Source organism: Tenrec ecaudatus, chromosome 4 (assembly GCF_050624435.1).
Source record: "Tenrec ecaudatus isolate mTenEca1 chromosome 4, mTenEca1.hap1, whole genome shotgun sequence".
Classification (NCBI taxonomy): Eukaryota; Metazoa; Chordata; class Mammalia; order Afrosoricida; family Tenrecidae; genus Tenrec; species Tenrec ecaudatus.
Genome location: NC_134533.1, coordinates 107604081 through 107623563, shown reverse-complemented (window position 1 = coordinate 107623563; position 19483 = coordinate 107604081). Strand labels below are relative to the sequence as shown.

Sequence of the window (19483 nt, the reverse complement as noted above, 5' to 3'; positions counted from 1 at the left end):
TTTGCAGCTTGAAAAGTCTGAGACATTTATTGATTGCCTGGTCCTTTACAGAAAAGGTTTGCTCTGGAGTGCAGAAGTCTGACAGCCCCTCTCCAAAATGCTGGCCCTGAAGGCATTTTAAGTTATCCACCACGATTTCCAGGTTTCTTCAAACTCACTGTCTCAACGCCTTGATTCCTCTGCATTTATCACTCACCTGCCCACCTCCCATCTTCTCTCCTAACTTCCTCTAGAGGTGCTGCAGCCTGCCGAAGCCACCAAAATGACATAGATCATCTTACAGAGAGTCACTCCTCTCCAGCCAATACACGCCATCTCCCCAATTATTTCATTCGGCTCTCCTGGCTTATGCTTTTCAGCCATGTTTTTGTTTGTTTGTGTGTAAAAAAAAGTTGACATGACTCTATTCACACTACTTTTTAAGAGTAGCCCATAGCATTTTATCAGATTATATAAATTCAATAAAAATATAACAAATTGTTCTGTTATCATATTCTCATAATGGTTCGTTTTTAATCTTCTAGTTCATTGTTCACCCATCAGTCCTTTTCTATGGCTTTTGTGCAAGCACACCCCACTTTACTGCGCTTTAGAGATGCTGCATTTTTCACATATTGAAGGTTTGTGGCAGCCTCGTATCGACCAACCCTAATGGTGCCATTTTCCTAACACCGCGTGTTGGCTTCATGTCTCTGTGCCTCACATTGGTACTTCTGACGATATTTCACACTTTTTCCTAATGCTGTTTTATTTGTCAAGACTATCAAATTCACTGCCATCAAGTTGACTGACTCACAGCAACTCTATAGGACAGAATGGAACTGCCCTTTTGGGTTTCTGAGACTTTCAATCTGTAGAGGAGCAGACATCCTCCTCTTCATCTTATGGAGTGGCTGGAGGGTTTGAACTGTTGACCTTGTAGTTAGCAATTGGATGAACAGGACCACTACACCACCAGGACTCCTAGATAGACTACAGTTTAAATGTGAACATAACTTTACATGTATTGGAAAACAAAACAAAAAATCCCTGTGACTCACTGATGAGATCTAAACTTCAGTGTGGAATGGAACGGAACCTGCAATATCCCCGAGGTATTCCTGGATGCGCTCTTTAACCTCTTAACTGGATAAATATCTGCTTTTAGTAATGCTATGCGCCTGACACTGTATTGTCTGATAGTGTCTGCTTGCTATCAGTATATCAGAATGTTATTGTGGCTGCGTATAATATTTCCCTTTCCCTTCAGAATTTTACAGACATTCATGTTTCCTTAGGGCTACCGGTAAGTCTGAAACTAGACTCAACTCTATTCTCTATAGGTAATAAAAATATGCGTATACTTGAACCATAGTGACCCTGTCGGACAAGGTAGAATAGTCCCTGTGGGCTTCAGAGACTGTAACCCATTATGGGCAAAAGAAGCCCCCTGGAACCAATTTAATGGCAGTGAGGTTGTTTTTAATATACCTGAAAAAAAGGGAGAAATCTTGCTTTATCTATTCATTCACTCAGCTCCTATTTACTGAGCACCTACAATTTGCAAGACACTGCTGTAGGAACTAGCGATACAGTGGTGAGTAAAATAAATTCCCTACTCTAATGTTTGAAGTTTAATAAGGCTTTACCTTGGTGTTAAGAGCTCTGTATTCGACTCCTCAGGAACATATGAATGCTTGTTTTTTATCTTTAGATTGTGTTTTTGTGTCTTGCTCCTTTGTGCTATAATGACATTGGTTTGGGTTCTCATTTTATTTTCCTAGGTCTGCATACTCCCTTTTCAGTGCACTCTGTCATCTCATCTCTGAGTGCCTGCTTCACTGAGCATGGGCTCCTATTAAGTTGTTCTGCAGAATTCATTTGTGAAGAATTGCTGTCTAATCCTCAAATTATATTTCCATTTGCATTGGACACTCTCTGTGGCATGCAATACATAAGTCCATGTTGTGCTATGGTATTGTTGCATCGTTTCCAGGTGCATTCATTTCATCTTGTTCATGGTCTTGCTCTCTCCGCTGGGATTCTCATCTATCCTCTGTCAGGTTTCTCCACCGGTTGGGGTGGAAGAGGGTACATTGCAGAAGTGAAAGACCTCAAGCTTTGGGACATTTCCTGAATTTGTTTGTGGCTCAGCAGCCTTCCTCCGCAACAGAGAGGGCAGCTCCATGTTCATTGTCACCTGATCGCAGTAGTTTCTGCTCATCCTCTGACAGAGGCAAGAAAGAAGTGGGCATTACACATTTCACCTCTTTCTGAATTTAGAGTTATTAGGGGAAATTACATGAATATGGAAAAGTCATAAATTGGTGGTATAGCGGGTTACACGTTGGGCCGCTAACAGCAAGGCCAGCAGTTTGAAACCACCTGCTGCCTCTGTAAGAGAAGGACGAGGCTTTCTAATCCCGTAAAAAGGTTACAGGCTTGGTTCTCTCCCAACCTAGAGTAGCTGTGAGACAGAATTAACTTGTTGGCAGCGAGGGTTTTTTTAAAAAACAGGATTTGGACTCAGGAGTGATTAAGTCAGGGGTATAAAGCTCTTGTTACTCTTCTTAACTGGAGCCCTGGGGTATAGTGGGTTATGCTTTGAGTAGCTAAGTACAAGGTTAGTAATTCAAACCCACCAGCCACTTCAAAAGAGAAAGAGGAGGCTTTCTGTTCCCATAAAGATTTATAGCCTCAGAAACCCACCGGGGCAATTCTACCCTGTCCTGCGGGGTGGCTGGAGTCTAAATGAACTTGATGGCAGTGAAAATCATTGGCAGTTTTCAGAATGTTTGTTTCCCCACCACAGTAACCAGATTTTGAAATGTTTTGCCTGGTGGTTTTTAACCTTGGCCGTAACTTTCAAAAGTCCTGATGCTTGGACTATGCCCCAGACAAATTAAATTAGAATCGCTGGCGAACAGGTGTAGCTGCCATCACATCGAAAAGCTCTCAAGGTGGTTCCGCTGCTTGAGAACCAAGTGTGAGATCCGTTGGCATAGCTTATGCTCTGACCTGTTGCTAGAAGTGATTTTTTAAAAAGCTCTTTGGCTTATTTTGTCGTGTACTTTGGGAGAGAAATTCTATGGCAAAGTTTTGATTCGCACTCGTCCTTGTAACTTCTTAACAGGGTATAATTATTTGCTAATTGGTAGAGTCTCACTCATTAAACAACTCAGTCCTTTGAGACCCACGTCTGCCTTTTCTTTCTCAGCTCAAACCTATTTATCACAGAGAGGGGGAAATCCTTTCCATTTTACCCAAGGGTCATAGAACAATCCTCAATTTCAGTAGGCATAAAAACAGCACAATCGTTCTATCGAGTACTAGTGAAAATTAGAAATTCTCTTATTTCACAGTGACTTGTACCATCTAAAGCTGTGGTTCTTCTCAAGGGCAATAATGTGTGCATGCCACGTGTGTTAGGGAAATAGGAATTAAGTGACAGGATGTTGGCATTGCCCACACTAAACATGCATACAGGAAAAGAAGGCTCAGGAAAGGTGACATAGAAAAGTCAGAAATAGAAGAATTACCGACATACACGCTCTAGGAGGGTAGAAGGCACCCTTTGAAAATCTACGTTGTTCTTCCGGTGCCTAGTGTGGTGGTTAACACAAACTAAGTAACGGATCTATATTTGTGAGACGACTCAATGGGAGAGGAGTGGGCTGAGGGCCACAGTGAGTCATCCCTGACTTGATTGGACAAACTCTTACCTTTGGTCACTGGTAAATTGTGGACAGGGCCTGGAATTTAGAAAGGAAGGCCACGAAAAAGGAGAGACAGCTTTCTCCAGGAGTTAGCAGTCAGTGAAGAGAAACGGACAACGAGGGTAGGAAGCTGCTCCGAGGGGGAAGGCTGAGACTTTCTGCTCCCGTTAAAGATTAGTGTCCAGACCCACGGGGGCAGTGCCACCCCGTCTGAGAGTCAGAATCGACTGGATGCCAGCGAGTCTGGGTTTTTGGTGAAGTGATAACTCAAGAGGGAAGCATGATGGACAGACGCCGTATTTTAAAACTGTACAGACTTGAGTGACCCCTGCCTTAGCAAAGAAGCCCGTGGAAGGATAGCCATGCAATAGGGTTAGGTCTCGTCTGCCCAGTCTCCTCACCTGAAAAGTCATTGTGCACTGGCTAATGGGTAATGTTCCTAATAGGTCTTTATTAATCATGGTAACTATTTAGGAGCAGGGAAAGCAAAGCAAAACAGCAACCGGAATTTAAGCAGGAATGCGTTTTTTTAAATAAATCTTTTTATTGGGCTCATACATCTCTTATCATAATCCATACATACATCAATTGAGTAAAGCACCCTTATACATTCGTTGCCCTCGTCATTCTCAAAATTTGCCTTTTACTTGGGTTCCTGGAATCTATCATATTGTACATTGTGTTTTTCTAACATGTTGGACTGTGAAATATTTGTCTCTTTTTATTCCAGGAGTATAAGGATGTTGTACTGGATATGACATGGTTTTGAAAAATATACTTTAAAGGTAAAAATTCTATCCTAATGTCAGACAGAGAACTATTTTAAAAAATTAAAAGCCACCTTAAAAGATGGACTCTGGAAGGGAGGATGGGGAGGGAGGGAAAACAGTGAGGAGCTGATTCCAAGGGCTTCAGTAGAAAGGAAATGCTTTCAAAATGATGATGGCAACAAATGTACAAATGTGCTTGACACAATGGATGGATGGATGGATTATGATAAGAGTTGTATGAGCCCCCAATAAAGTGATTTTAAAACAAAAGAAATGAATTCCACCTGAGGAATAAGACCCCAAACAATCACATTGACGAAAACAAGGAGGGTTGGAGTGAAGACCCAAAGCCCGTCTTAGACAATTGAATATCCGCTCACAGAAGAGTCACAAGGAAGGCACGAGTCTGTTGGGGAACAGGACAGCACTGACAAAACACACAACATTCTTCTATTCTTTAATGCTTCCTCCCCCCACTGTCATGATCCCAGTTCTACCTTAAAAATCTGGCTAGATCAGAGCATGTACACTGGTACAATAAGAGCTCTGGACACAAGGAATCCAGGACAAATAAACGCCTCAGGAGCAATAATGGGAGTAGCTATACCATGAGGGGGAAGGTGGGGGAGGAAGGGGGTGAAAGGGGGAACTGATCACAATGATTGGTGTATAATATGCTCCCACAACCTGAGGGGGATGAACAAGAGGAATATGGGTGAATGGAGACAGAGGATGATGTAAGATATGAAAATAATCATTTATATTAAGGGATCATGAGGGTGGTAGGGTGAGCCAGAGAAGTCAAAAAAGACAAGCTATTGCCAAAGGCTCAAGTAGAAAGAAAATGTTTTGATGGCAACATATGTAAAAATGTGCTCGATACAATTGATGTATGGATTGTTATAAATCAATAAAATTATTTATAAAAAAGAAGAAATAGGTTCCAAATCACTGCAACTCAGAGACCAAAGTAGAACGGGACCCTGGAGCCCCCACTGCTATAAACCTACACAGAAACAAATGACTACATCTTTCTTCTGTGGAGTGGATGGTGGATTTGAACTGCTAACCTTTTGGTTTGCTGCCAGCAACTTGAGTGGACTGCCTCACCAGGGTACCTCAAATATGCAACAAACTCACTGTCACTGGGTTGATTCTGACTCATATGGACCATATAGAACAGGGTAAAACTGCTTCTTTGGGTTTCTGAGATTTTAAATCTTTACAGGATTAGACAGTCTCATCCTCTCCCAAGGTGGGTTTGAACTGCTGGCTTTGAGGTTAGTGGCTTAGTGAGTAGCCCACTGTAATACCAGAGCTCCTTTAAATATCCAATAGTTGCTTTTAATTTACAGTTTAAATAGGATTTAAAAGATAGGACTTATGTCTCCTGTTCTCCAGGGTCAGAACTAGAGTGGAATGCTGCTTCACCAGGTACTGTATTATTATTATTATTGCTAACAGCACGACCATGTAAATAACACACATGTACTCCATTGAGTCCTTCTGGGCTGGAGATTCAAACAGCCTGAGCACAGCAGCTGGTCAGCTGGGTGGCAGGGTGGGATGCACTTGGCTGAGTTGCATCGACCTTGCCTACTTCCCTGGCCTCTCCAGTCCAAGGAGCATAGACTCTCACACTTTTTGAGCTGGGGCTGGGTGACAAAGGTTATTTCTCCCTGCATTGGAATAGCAACCGCTGAGCAAGGAAGGAATCCTGCCTGGAGAGGGGCTGGTGAAAATCTGCTCCTGAGAACCAAACCTCCAAGTCAGCAGGCACCAAGCAAAGACTTAGCATTCAATTCATAAGGCAGACAAAAATAACAGAGGCTGAAACCATCAACATGGGAAGGATGGAAGAAAAAGGCAGGCAGGCAGGAAGTGGGGTAGTTACATAATTGTCAATTTGAGAGGATTATGAGTAAAGGGGTGGAGTCTAGTCTGTCAATTGGATCATAGCCAATGAGGCTTCTGTGTGGGCATGGGCTTCTCCTGAGAATTCTGGGAAATCCGGTATTTCCTCCTTGGAGGTGGAAGACTCTGCTCACACCTTGGAAGACAGAGCAGCTGACAAGACACATGGACCCACCCTGATGCAGAGACTCCTGCCAGCGCTGAGATGTTTCCAATGACACTGAATCCAAAGACTTTCTACCCACGGACCTGTGATCTTCTACGTTCGGTGTCATTGCATCTGTTTTGTGAGTCTGAAGAGGACTTTTTAGATTGGTATCGGACATATGGGCTAATAGCGGACTTACGGAAATGATCTGAACAGGGCTGGGATGTTTTCTCAATGTTCGATTGCTCTTGAATATAACTCTCTTTCTTATACACATATGTGTGCCCATGGATTTGTTTCTCTAGTCTACCCAGACTAACACAGGAAAGAAGGAAGACCCTGTTTCAAGTAATAAAGTACAGGGATTTGTGATATGCAAAAATGTATACTGCACAAATGATTTGTGTAAAAGTATGGTACTAGCTGCGTGTCCTTGTGCAGTGCATTGGCACTTGTACCATTTAAAGGAACTGAGCTGCCTGTTTCTATCAGAGCAGCATAGGCAATGATCAGCTTTGCAGCAGAAAGAAAAGTGAATTAGGAGCATAGTCAAAGGGCCCGTTTCCACAAATCTCTGGAGAGGATTATGACACAAACCTGTAGACAGAACTGACAAGCCTGCAGTCGGGTAAAATGCCCAGGAAGAGGAGAAATGCAAAATGGTCTGTGGGGGAGAGACGGGTCACAGACCCGCTTACCCTTAAAAAACAGGAGAGAGAACAGGCACGTGACACACAATGACACGTGGTGATTAATAAATTTGATCTGGCTCAAAAATCAACATACACTTTGACAGAAAACAGACATTTATCGTTCTTTTTGCCGGAGACTTCTCTTGTGAAAATATCAAGTCGCTTTGTAAAATATGCTTTAAATATTAAACCAAGCCTCTGACTAGCAGACAAGCTGAATGTGGACTACGTAGAATTTAGGGTCATATGGACTCACTAGTTTTATCTCACATGAAAATGGACAGTGATGCTATTTTTAATGCTCGTTGGATATAAGGGGGGGGGGGAACAGTACTCTCAAGAATTGTGGTTAAAAGCATGGGTTTTGGTGTCCTGAATTTGATTATGTATTTTATACTCAGTAGCATAAGCAGTTCAATATCTCTGACCATCAGGCTCTGCCTTTGTATACTGGGTATGGGTTAGCTACCTCCTGTCAACTGGAGCGAAGGGGGTGGGGTCTAGCCTTGGTCAGTCAGGTCACAGCCTGATTCCTCCTTGTGGGAGTGGCCTTCTGAGGATCCTGGGAACCTGCTCTTCTGCTTCACCTTCCTGTTGACAAGCCACAGGAAGCTATGCTGATGGCAGCCAGAGCCCTGGAGCTAGAGGAGCCATATGGAGAGCCATGCTAGCCCTGAGATGCTTCCACAGGACGTTTCACCCACTGGCCTGTGATCCTTCTGCTTTCGGCATCATTGCATGTGCTGCGTGAGTCTGTAGAAGAACTTATGGGCTAGTATTGGACATATGGGCTAATAGAAGACTTATGGGCTAATATCAAAATAATGGACTTGATCTGGACTAGGCCAGGATGTTTCTTAATACACAATTACTCTTGGATACAGAACTCTATCTTACACACATCTCTAGATTTTTTTCTCTCTAATCAACCCAGACTAAAACACTAGATATAAAAATGCAAGCCATTTGGATAGTTTTGGATTAGAATAATGCTTAAAGGGATTCAACACCAGTTTCAATCCCAAATCTACATGTACCCATCCCTCAAAGTTTGCTCATAATGATTGATAGCAGTTACTAATAGTACATAATTCTATTGATATCTTACACATGTTTTTGGACTCTATCAGATCTGGTTCAAATTCCGGTTCTATCCTTTATTGGCTGTTGGACTACAGAACGTTGCTTAAATTCTAAGCCCAATCTTCATCTTTAAAATAAGTCTGGAAATACCGACATGTTTAGGGGAGGCTGAAGGATATATGAAATAATATCCATAAGGTTTATCTGAAACAGGGCAGGCCCTCAGCAGATACCAACACCCTTCCCACCACTTGACCTAAACAACAATGTGCAGGTTTTCCTTGAACCCCAAGATCCTTCGCAGTCGGATGCCAAGCTTTTCCCAACATCAGGTCTCAACTTCCTACTTTGCTGTCCCTTCCTTCCTCTCTCCTCTTCGTCCCCTCACATCAAAAATGTCCTCTCTCAAAACTGGAATTAAGTTATTCTCAGGAGGAAACAGAGCCTTTTGAGATTCTAGCCAAGGTAGAGAAAGAGAGAAAAGCCCACATCAGAGAAAGACCCAAATTTCTTTTTGAAAATTAAGTGAAGGCATACCGTTATTCTGGCGAGCTGAGCCAAAGAAATGACAATGTGGCATCATAGGTTTTCCGTGTGTCACTTGAAAACTGGTGACAACAGCACCTCAGCCTTCAAGCAGCTGCCTCCTTTGCGCTGCAGAACCAAGGCCAAGGCAAAAGCCCAGGTGTAGGCCAGCAGATCTGGGCACCTTTGTGAGTTTGGGTTTGAGAAGTACTAGGAAGCCACTGAGGGGTTGAAGGAGTGGAAAAACATGAATACATAGGTGTGGTAGTTGCATAATCTGGTGTCAACCTGTGAAGGGGGGAGTCTAGCCTGTCAGTCGGGTTGCAGCTTGATGACCTTATGTGGGAGGCACAAACAGAGATAAATAGCTCACTGGAGGCCAGACACTCTCATTCCTGCCAGACATTACTGAAAATGAACCTGAAAGAGCCACACTATTGCAGCCGGAGCCCTGGAGCTGGAGAAGCCATATAGAGACCCACATAAATGCTGAGATTCTTCTACCACCGCTGGATGCACAAGATTGTCCACCCACTGGCCTGTGATCTTCCTGTATTCAGCATCATTGCATGTGTCTCATATGTCTAAAGAGGAATCTATAGATTAGTATCAGACATATGGGCTAATATTGGACTAAGGGACTTGATCTGGCCTGGGCTGGAATGTTTTCCCAGTCTTCAATTGCTCTTGTATATAAAGCTCTTTCTTATACACGAGTGTCTATGAATTTGTTTCTCTAGTCTACCCAGACTAACACAATAGGTATTTGAGAAAGCTGGTACATTATGCTATTGTTTGGAGGAAGGTGAGGAGACAAGGCAATTCGCTAGGAGTACTTTGGTTCTGAAGTTTTCTGTGGGTGTTGCTATGGGAACGAGGGGGGGATAGATCCCATATATGTAAGCGTAGGGAGCCAGGCGTTCGTGGTCAGTTGTACCCTCTGTGGACAGGAAGGACTGTGGGTGAGTAGAGAGGGCTGCTGCCAGGGGCTTGAGGAGAGGGAGCAAAAATAGATTAATTTTTACTACGTCTTTGAACTGCTGGGAAGACGACTGTGGCAGTCACAGGAAACTGGTGATGGTGGGGTAAGGAAATAGGAGAACTTCACTAGGTCAGTCTTAGACCTTTTAACTTTGAGGTGTTTGCAAGGTGGATAAGTGTGTCCACCTGAGTGTTCCATAGAGAGGTTTAGAATCCAGACACCGAACTGATGAACAGAGATCCAAACAGAACCAGATGCAAGGGATCTAGGCAAGATCACCGAATGTGTTCTGGGAAAGAGTACCAGCAAAGGTGAAGGTGAGTGACTGAGAGTTTCCAGGGAGGCAGGGGGAGAAGACAACAAAGGTCATTAAGAAAACCAGGAGAAAGATGTTATCAGTAATTTTTAAGGGATGAGTCGGGAAAAATCCAGTCTGTGATCCACAACACCAATTACCGTCTTGCCAGTATTCTCAATTCTTGTACCTCACTGTTCATCACACCCCTTTAGCAAACGTTCTCCCGAATAAATCCAATAGTCAGCTTTCTAGATTTGTTGAAAAGAAACCACCCTGGAAGCCAACAGTCCATTATAAAGACCTGGCTACAGACCTCGGAGGGAAGGGCCACGTAGCCTTGTTCTTGATAGTTGCCATTCTTCAGCGTCTGTTGAAATCATCTAACTCGTGCATTTCCAATGCACATCACCACATCCACCCTTCCCAAATAGTCAGCAGAATGCATGGATTCACAGAGATATTTCCTGATGCCTAGCCTGTTTAAAATCAAGAAAGAAAGGTGTACATCAGAGTTGTAGCCTTTCACCATATTTATTCAGTATTTATGCTGAGAAATCAATTCAAGAAGTGGGGCTTTGAGAAGACATTGGCATCAGAATTGGAGGCAGGCTTATTAAAAACCTTCACTGTGCATTTGACACAACCCCACTTGCTGAAAGCAGGGAAGACTTAGGCGCTTTCTGGTGAAGCTCAAAGGTAGCTTCAGTATAGGTTGCAACTCAGGGTCAAGAAAACCCAAATCTTCACAACTGGGCCAACAGAGAATAGAGAAAGGACTGAAGTTGTCAAGAATCTAATTTTGCTTGGATCACAATCAATGTTCATGGAAGCAGCAGTCAGATCAAATCAGATAGTTCATTGGGTAAATCTGCTCCACGAGGCCTGTTTAGTGCTGAAGCGCAAGGGTGTCACGTTGTGGATTAAGGTGTGCCTGACCCAAGCCATCATATTTTCAGTTGCCTCAGATGCATGTGAAGGTTGGGATGACAAATAAGGAAGACCATTAACACAGAGATCTGTCCCAGAGGGCACACAGCCAGAATGCTTCTTAGAAATAACTATGGTGAGACTCTCTTGTACTTTGGGCAAGTTATCAGAAAGACTAGTTCCTGGAGGACATCAGGTTTGGTACAGGGTGAGCCTCAAAGACGACCTTCATGAGATGAATTGACACCCTGGCTGCAACAATGGGCTCAAGTGTAACGATCATTGCCAGGCTGGTGCAGCCCTGGGCAGATGTTTCATTCTGTCCTATGTAGGGTCCCTATGAGCTGGAACGGGCTCAACAGCACCCAACAACAATAACAAAGTGCAGACTCAAAGTTGGTTCCCTTCAAACCCATGTCCTCTCGTTACTGCCTTCTCCCCTTCCAGCCATAGCCACAGCCATAGCCATGCTTTCTGTGAGGGCTGTCTGCATGTATTGTTCCCACTTCCTCTTTTTCTTCTCAATCCAATACTTCAAACTCACTGCCACTGGGTCAGTTCTGACTCACAGCGGCCCTATAAGACAGGGTAAAGCTGCCCCTGTGGGTTTCCAAGACTGTCAACCTTTGGGGGATTAAAAATTCACACAGGGAAGCTGGTGCTTCTGAACTCCTGACTTTGTGGTTAGCAGCCTGATGCATAACCCCCTCCAGCAAGCACTAGGGCTCCCTTCTTACTCCCTCGCCCACTCATTTCACTCCCGCATTCTAGATAAGGTTGCCAACAGCTTCCTGACTGATGACATTCAGGTAATATTGCTCACCCATATCTTTCTTGACAATTACGATGGCATCCTTCTAGAAAAGACTCTTTCCCCTGGCTTTGTTCTCTAAGCTCCCGGGCCTCACTCTTAACAGATCTGTCTCTATATTTTGATAAGAAAACAAATGTCCATTTGCTCTGCCAGCTACTGCTCTTTCTCCTTTCCATTCTCAGCCAGGCTTCTTCAAAGGGAGTGGAACCAGTCTTTCCCAGCTCGACCTCTTGCAGCGCCAAATGCTGTCAACTATTTATCTTACTTTAAGACTAAAACCACCACCACTTGGTGGTTCTCCTTCTTCTCTGGCCTTTTCTGTCTGGGCAGCTTTTCATCTTCAACTGCCTTACAGTTAGTTCCACACGTCCCCAGCGCTAGGGCCCATGGTGACGTGGCAGGGCACCTCCCACGCACAGGGGGGATGGTTGCGGGCATTGAGACAGTGCTGCCACCTTTGACTTCCTCAGGAGAACTTGCATATTCTGTGGAATGTTCTCATCGACTGTTAGAGACAAATGTGGAAGGGGGCCGCAGGGAGAAGAAAGCTTATCTGCTAGGGGAAAGAAAACCAACCTGAATCCACTTTGCAGGCCATTCGTTTGCAATCTCTGATCGAGGGTGCTGGGATTGTGTGGCCACTGGGTTCTTGTTTACTTGACCTGGTTAGCTTGCCTTGATGGACAGCATCTAGCACATGGCAGGCACAGGATAAATGTACATCGAGTGGTTTTGCTGCACAAACATCTTCTTTCGTGGTCAAATTTATCACTGTCATCCAATCCAAGGGTCGGCAAAATGTTTTGGCTTCCCTCTTAGGCTACTTCCGGCTAAAGGTCTGTTATTGGTATCCCCCAGCTGTTGAGTGTTGCTGTTCTTAGTACTTTACTTTAAGGTTTGTTTCGAAATATTTTGAACGCATCATCCTCGTGTCAGACGTTGGTCATGAGGCCCTGAAACTGCCTCATGTCACTTTCTTGGCTTCATCCTTTTGGACAGTGTAATATTTGCAATGCATGGAACCTGGCTTTACTGTCTCATGCAAGGATGAGCTTAATCCAGAACTTTCCTCCCCGTCGGGGCATCTTCTTTAAACCACCTGGCACCATAAGGATGCTTGCAAAGGCAATTGCTTCTAATACTTCACTCATTCAAACATAAGTAATTGAAAAGAAAATCATTCGGCGCGTCATCTGTGTGCCTGGTACATGGAAGAAAAGGCAAAAAAAAGCAATCAGTGATATTACAGTGCAATACGTGCTATAAAGAGAAGGAGCCACAGAATTCATGAGAGTACTTGTTCTGGAGCAGAAGCAGCCTTCCCAGGTTGCACACGGGCCTCACCACTTAGCAGGTGTGTGAGCAACTTTTTAGGCTCTTTGTGGCTTGGTGTTTGGGGTTTTTTAATCTGTAAAATAGAGTAGTAAGAGAATTCATCTCTTAGGATTATAATGAATATTGGAGTGAATTAATATGTGCAAGATGTTTAGAAAGTATCTGGCATGAAGTAAGTGCTCAATAAATATCAAAATTATCATCTATTAGTACAATGTATGTTTCTGGATCCTGTGTGGAGATAGCTAGGTAGGGAGAAATGAAGACACAGAAATTTCCCCCATTAATTATTGATTCAAGATTTGTTTCCTAGACAAATACATGTCGGGCATCGACTATGCTCTGGGAACTAGGTGAGTAACTCTAAGGTCATAAAAAACAGACAGACAAACAAACAAACAAACCAAATCACACTGTCAAGTCAAGGCTGACTCCTAACAACTCTACAGGACAGGGTAAACTGCCCCTGTGGGTGCAGAGACTGGATCTCCGGACGGGAGTAGAAAGCCTCATCTTTTTCCGTAAAGCACCTGCTGCTTTCCAACTGCCCGCCTTCCGATGAGCAGCTCCACCTGGATGGCGGAACCCACAGAGTCGGCATTCCAGGCAATGAGAACACAGGTGCAAAGTCATGAAGATGCCAAAGGTCAAGGTTAGTTCTCTGAAGTGCCAATCATTCAATTGGTTGAAGAACAGGGCAGAGTTGAAGGTGGGCAAGAGATGAGAAGCGTAAGAGGATGGGCACTTCAGTTTACGTACATGAAGTCTTGTATACTGTCCTGTGGCCTTGGAAACTTCTCTTACAGACACCAGGGGCCAATGAGAGTTAGGCGGGGGAATGGTGTCATCAGATTTGTGTTCTGGTGATAGTCTGAGCCAACTACAATTTCTTTACAAAGCCGAGACTGCTTCAAAATTTGTTACAAGAGAGAGGTGCAAATTAAAACTAATCAATTAAAAAAATTTTAGGTTTTCATTTTTTTAAAGATCATTTTATTGGAGGCTCTTGCAATTCTTATTATGATCCATATATCAATTATATCAGGCATATTTGTAGATATGTTGCCATCATTCTTTTCGAGAAGTTTACTCTCTATTGAGCCCCTGGTATCACCTCCTCTTTTTTCCCCTCCTTCCCTCCCACCCTTGTGACCCCTTGATAAGATTACAAACTATTGTTTTCCTATCTCAAACTAACCACTGCCTCCCTTCGCCCATGGACTGTTGTTCTTGCCCCTGGAAGGGAGTTTGTGGTTATGTGTCCATCACTGAGATCGGTTCCCCTTCCTCCCTCCTCCTCCCCCAACCCCTTTCCCCCTAGCTTCTGGTATCGCTATTCCCATCCCTGTTCCTGGATTTCATGTAAAACTAATCAATTTAAGATTAACAACAACCCCCACCACCATGGAGTTGATTCCAATTCACAGCAGCTCTACAGCACAGAGAAGAGCTGCTCCGTAAGTCTTCGTGGGAGCAGACAGCCTTCCCTTTCTCTGGGGGAACAGCTGGGGTTTTGAATCTCTGCCCTTGCACTTAGCGGCACAATTACCCCATTGCGCCATCATGGATCCTTTGAAAACAAACCCAAGCCCACTGCCCAGGGGTGATTCTGCTTCACGGTGACACTAAACAGGATTTCCAAGGGGAGTCTTTCTATAGGAGACGGTGGTGTTTTGGAACCACTTACCTTGAGGATTAGCAATCCACGGCTTACCTGACAGTGGCACTTAAACAAATTTAGAAGTGAAACCGAGTTGTCCATAGATGCATGAAAATACTTTGACTTGAAGCATGAGGAATTTGTGTCAAAAAAGAAATACATGATAGTTTGTGGATGCTCTTGGGGAAAGAACCACCTCTTGGATCTTCTGGATCTGTCTCCTAACCTTTGGTTTCTTCATCCTTTTAACCAACAAAGATTATGCTGGGCACTGTTCTGGGCATGTGGGAAGCAACAGTGAGGGAGAAGACCAAGATTGTTCTTCGTTGGCAGCTTACAGTTCCCTGTGATGCATAGTACAACATAAACATCATCATGACATGAAATGTTAGGAGGTGTCAGAATTTTTTAAATTAAGCATTGGGGAGATTGATAAAGAAATTGAGACTGATAAAGAAATTAAGTGGATGATTTCAACAGCTAGCAGAAGGAACAGCTAGCCCTTTGAAGTGTAAAATTCATGATACACTTCAGGGTGAGTGCAAAATTCTGTTGCAAGTGGAAGCATACAGCACTCCCCCCAACATACAAATACACGTATATCATTTTAAAAGCCCGTGCAACACATCTGTATATACAGACACATAACAAGATAGATGTCAATCAAAGCTTACTTCTACAATGTGATGTGCATACTTCCCAAAATGGCCGGAACATTTTTTTCCATGTTCTCTGTAATAAGCAATTCCAGGGTTTGGTAAGGACGACTGGGTGTGCGCATGTGTTGTGGACAGAATTTCAGGTGTAGACCATAGACGGGCAGAATCTGACTGTTCTACAAGCCGCCTGGAAAACCGCCCAATCTGGCAGGAACGTCGGTTTATTTGGGGTTTTTTTTTTTCCTCGACCACAAAAACAAATTCTCCTTCAACAACCTAGTCTCATAGAGTGATCTCCTTCCTCACGAATCCCCCATGTATGTAGTTCTGACTCCAAGGGAAGAATGCCACCTACCGAAATCATCCGCACCAGTCAGCCAGTCCTGCAAAACGCAGCAACATTCAAGTGAACCTATGGTCGGCAACAAATCCTCTTCCTCGATTATTCTTTGGACTTAAGAATAAAATCAGAACATCAACAAGCTACTACGTGAGCGTACAGGAAGTTATGCTCTCTGGGAGCAGATAGCTGATAAACCCTTCGACATATTGTAGCCTTCTCAAGCGCTAAGCCATTTCCGACCTCTTCGCCTGCATTTTTCGGGAAACTGAGCTTGCACATTCCGAATGGCCCCGTCCTCGCCCGCAGACAGCTGCGGGCCCCGCTGGCGCAAAGGAGGCCAGGGCTGCGGGCGGCGGCTGCAGAAGCCAGCGCGGGCTCCCCGGCCGGGGTCGCCTTTGGCAGTGCACGAGAGGTCAGGCGATGCTGCGGGCTGCCCAAGGTGGACCGCGTGGCACTGCGGCGCGCCACTCCATCCGCAGGCTCTTTGCGGGGGAGAGGGAGAGGGAGGGAGGGAGGAAAAAGAGAGAGAGAAAGGAAAACCTCTGCAGTCCGCGGAGAGCGAGGCAGGGATCCCTGCAAGTCCTCCGCTGGCGCGGAGGCAGGCGCGATTGCGCTGCGGCGGCGTCCCCCCCGCGGTGGCTGCGCGGGAAGGGATGGGGTCGCGCGGGGGTGGGCAGGGCGACGGGAGAGGCGCGTGTCCGGGCCCCGGCGGGCCCCGAGCCTGACCCGGGGCGGCGAGCTCCTGCGGGCTGGACCCCGGCCGGCGTCGCGGACTGGGAAGGTCAGTCGGTCGCGGCGCCCGGCGATAGCTCTAGAGAGACCGCCTCCCCGGCGCGCCCAGGCCCGGGGCGCCGCGGGGCGGGCCGAGGCCCCGAGAAGGGCGGCCCGGGGCGGAGGGGCGGGTCGGCGCGGGGCGCCCCGCGCGGAGGGGGCGGGCCCGCGGGGGGGCGGGCCGCGGTGGCGGCGGGGTGCGGACCGCGGCAGTCGCCTCCAGCCCGCCGTGGCGAGCGCAGGCGGCGGTGCGTGGCCCCGACGGGAGGCGCGCCGCCCGCACCCGGAGCTCGGTGGCCTCGCCTCCGCCCCGCGCGTCCTCGCCTCTCCGCCCGCTGCCCCCCGGCCACGACCGCGCAGCCCCCTTCCCGGGGCGGGATTTGCCGCGAGGTCTTCATGGAAGCGATGTCCCCCCAGCAGGAGACTCTTGGGGGGCGCTCCTCTTCCCTGACTGGAGTGTCCAGGCTCGCGGGAGGCTCGGGCGCCAAGAAGGTGAGGACGTTGAGCGGGATCGGCAGCCGCAGTCCCCGTCCCCCGCGCGCGCCCGCCGCCCGCCTCGGGGACTTAACGCTCGGGGCTCGCGGCCCGTAGCGTTCGCCCCGGGACCCTCCCGCCTTCTTGGTCTCGCCAGCCTTAATCTGTGGCGGAGCGGACCCCGCAGGCCCCCGCCCGCCTCCATCCGCCGCGGGATCCGCAGCCGGGCTCCTCCCTCCACCCTGCGTGCCTGGATTGGGGGGGATCGCGCTTCACTGGCCCCTCTGGGCGCTCTGTGTCCCCCGAGATCACCGGGGCGCGCTGCCTCCTGCAGAGGTCACCTCCGAGGTCGTCAGGGCCGGCGGTCAGCCTGGCGGAGCTGGCCGAGCCCAGTAAGGTAGGCTGCGGGTTGCGGTGGCCGCGGGGCTCGGCCCCTCACCTGGCCGCGGGCGGCGCGGCTGCTCCGCAGTATTTGGGAGGAGGGGCGGTCTCCCGCGTACCTGGCTTCGTGCCTGGAGCCCGGAAGACCCTAGGGCTGCGAGGTGGTGAGCAGAGTTGGAGGTGCTGATTGGGACGTGTAAGGTGGGCACTATGGGGGAAGTGGAGGTTTGATTGGGCCTAGAAATGAGCGGGGTGGGGGGGTTGAAGGACTGTGAGGGCCGAAACGGGGGCCTTAGCCCTCTGGTCGCCCTCCTCCCGGGCAGATGACAAATTGGGGTGGCGAGATCTGCGTGGGGGCGAGATCGGCGTGGGGGCGGCGCGCGTGCTTTCTGTCAAAGCTGGGAGGCGGCAACAACTTGTAGTGTTCTGTGCCAATAAACAGCCACCCGAGCGCGGCATGACATGCCTGTCAGGGTCAGGTTTCACTGGGACAGTTCTCCAAGCAAGTGCACGTGGGCCTCGAGCGCCTGGCCTCTGCCAGACTGAGAATTGGTCTTTTCTACCCCACTGCTGCAAGACCTTCAGAGATTTGGATATTTTCGTTCCGTGTGTCCTGGTAGTGCCCTTCCAGTTTTCTGGAAGCAGGTTGGGATTAGTAAAGTCTCTAGCGCTTCCTATAAGAAATAGCTTGGAGAATTGCATGTTTATCACTAGAGGGTTATTCAGACTGCCTTACCTGTCTGAATCTTACTGCCTTTCATAAATCTCCCCACCAGGATCCTGGGTTGTCTAAAGGTCAGTGAAGGAGAGGTGAGCTTGGCACACTGAATATAGGAATGCCTTGAGCTCCCAAGGACCTTGACCATGCGGTGGAGCCATCTAGGGGTGTCCATGGACTTGATGTATAGGCTGTAGTGTCAACTCAGCCTGTGATGTATTGAAGCTGCAGTTTGTCCTTGTTGCTTTTCTCATTGTTCAGAGATGGAAGGGTGGTGCGTGCGTGTGTGTGCGCGCGTGTGTGCGCGCGCGTGTGTGTGCGTGTGTGTGTTTTCAAGCGTCTCAAATAGTAGGTAGACACTACATTTCAGAAAGTAAATGAGTGTAATTGACAGATGCTTTAAAACCTCCCTCCCCCTTTTTTAGCTTTAGGGATTGGGAAAAATCCAAGACTAGTTTCCTAAATAGTCTCGTCCTTTTTTGTAAGGATAATTAAGCATGTTGGCAAAGGTAGCGCACCTGGAAGAGTAGCTTGCTAAATTATCAGGAAGGGTTGGTTCACCCTTTTCCCAGAATCTTTTTACGCAGCAGATTGGTATGGTCCTTAAATTACTGCCCTGCGTTCAAAAATGCTGTGGATTGTCACATTACCAAAGCAGCCTTTTCCATTTTTAAAAGAGCTAAGTTTTGCCAATTTGGTCTTCCAACAGTTAGCCTCTTGGGGGACAGGGGGAGATGTTGAGAACAGTTCTATTTTGCATTCAGTATTTATTTTAGAAAGGTGCGCTTTTTACTTATTTTAAATGTTAGTGTGTGTGTTCTGTTTGATTTCAGACCCCCAGGGCAGCAACAGAAAGTAACAAGAGAATAATTTGCAGAGCACAATGCATAGAATCGGAGCCATTCCGATTTATTGACCACGGTTTTCATGTATCTTATTCATCAGATTGATCTTTGTCATCATGTTTCATCTTTTCTTTTTTGGTGCTCACTAACCTTAGAGAACTGTGACACTGATTTCTTTTAAAAGCCTACCATGTGGTCATAATATTATTCAATATTGGGTCAGCAGTCCAGGTGGGGAGGGGTGCCAATGGCAAAGCACCGCACGACTAACAGAAAGGTTGGTGATTCAAACCCACCCAAAGGCATTGGGGGGGGGGATTGTCATTTTCCTTCCCAACGGTCACAGCACTGAGAACCCTACGGTGTGTTGTTCTGTTGTGCACATATAGGTCCACAAGGGGTGACTACACCTTGGATCTACTTGATTGCAAAGAACATCAATAACAAAG

General features: G+C 46.6%; 1 protein-coding gene and 1 long non-coding RNA gene across 9 annotated transcripts in view; one reads left to right on the top strand and one right to left on the bottom strand.

Annotated features, from left to right (window-relative positions):
* Positions 1 to 5355: 5355 nt before the first annotated feature.
* On the bottom strand, positions 5356 to 16687 carry LOC142445067 (uncharacterized). 5 transcript variants are annotated; one of them, XR_012783976.1, is made up of 5 exons: positions 15858 to 16687; positions 13943 to 15187; positions 13146 to 13256; positions 12425 to 13049; positions 5356 to 10583 (listed from the first exon to the last, which is right to left on the bottom strand). It is a non-coding gene; the product is annotated as an uncharacterized LOC142445067 (long non-coding RNA). The 5 variants fall into 5 exon arrangements; XR_012783977.1 differs by having other exon boundaries at positions 5357 to 10583; positions 14871 to 15187; positions 15858 to 16676; XR_012783978.1 differs by having other exon boundaries at positions 5357 to 10583; positions 14898 to 15187; positions 15858 to 16675.
* ARHGAP20 (Rho GTPase activating protein 20) overlaps positions 15926 to 19483 on the top strand; it is a 130741-nt gene continuing 127183 nt past the window's right edge. The window contains exon 1 of one of the 4 annotated variants that reach the window (XM_075546569.1): positions 15926 to 16257. Coding sequence is in view for 1 of the 4 variants with exons in the window: in XM_075546567.1 (XP_075402682.1) it covers positions 17013 to 17108 (96 nt within the window). In the remaining 3 variants the exon portion in view is untranslated. The other 3 variants (XM_075546570.1, XM_075546567.1, XM_075546568.1) reach the window with 3 other exon arrangements.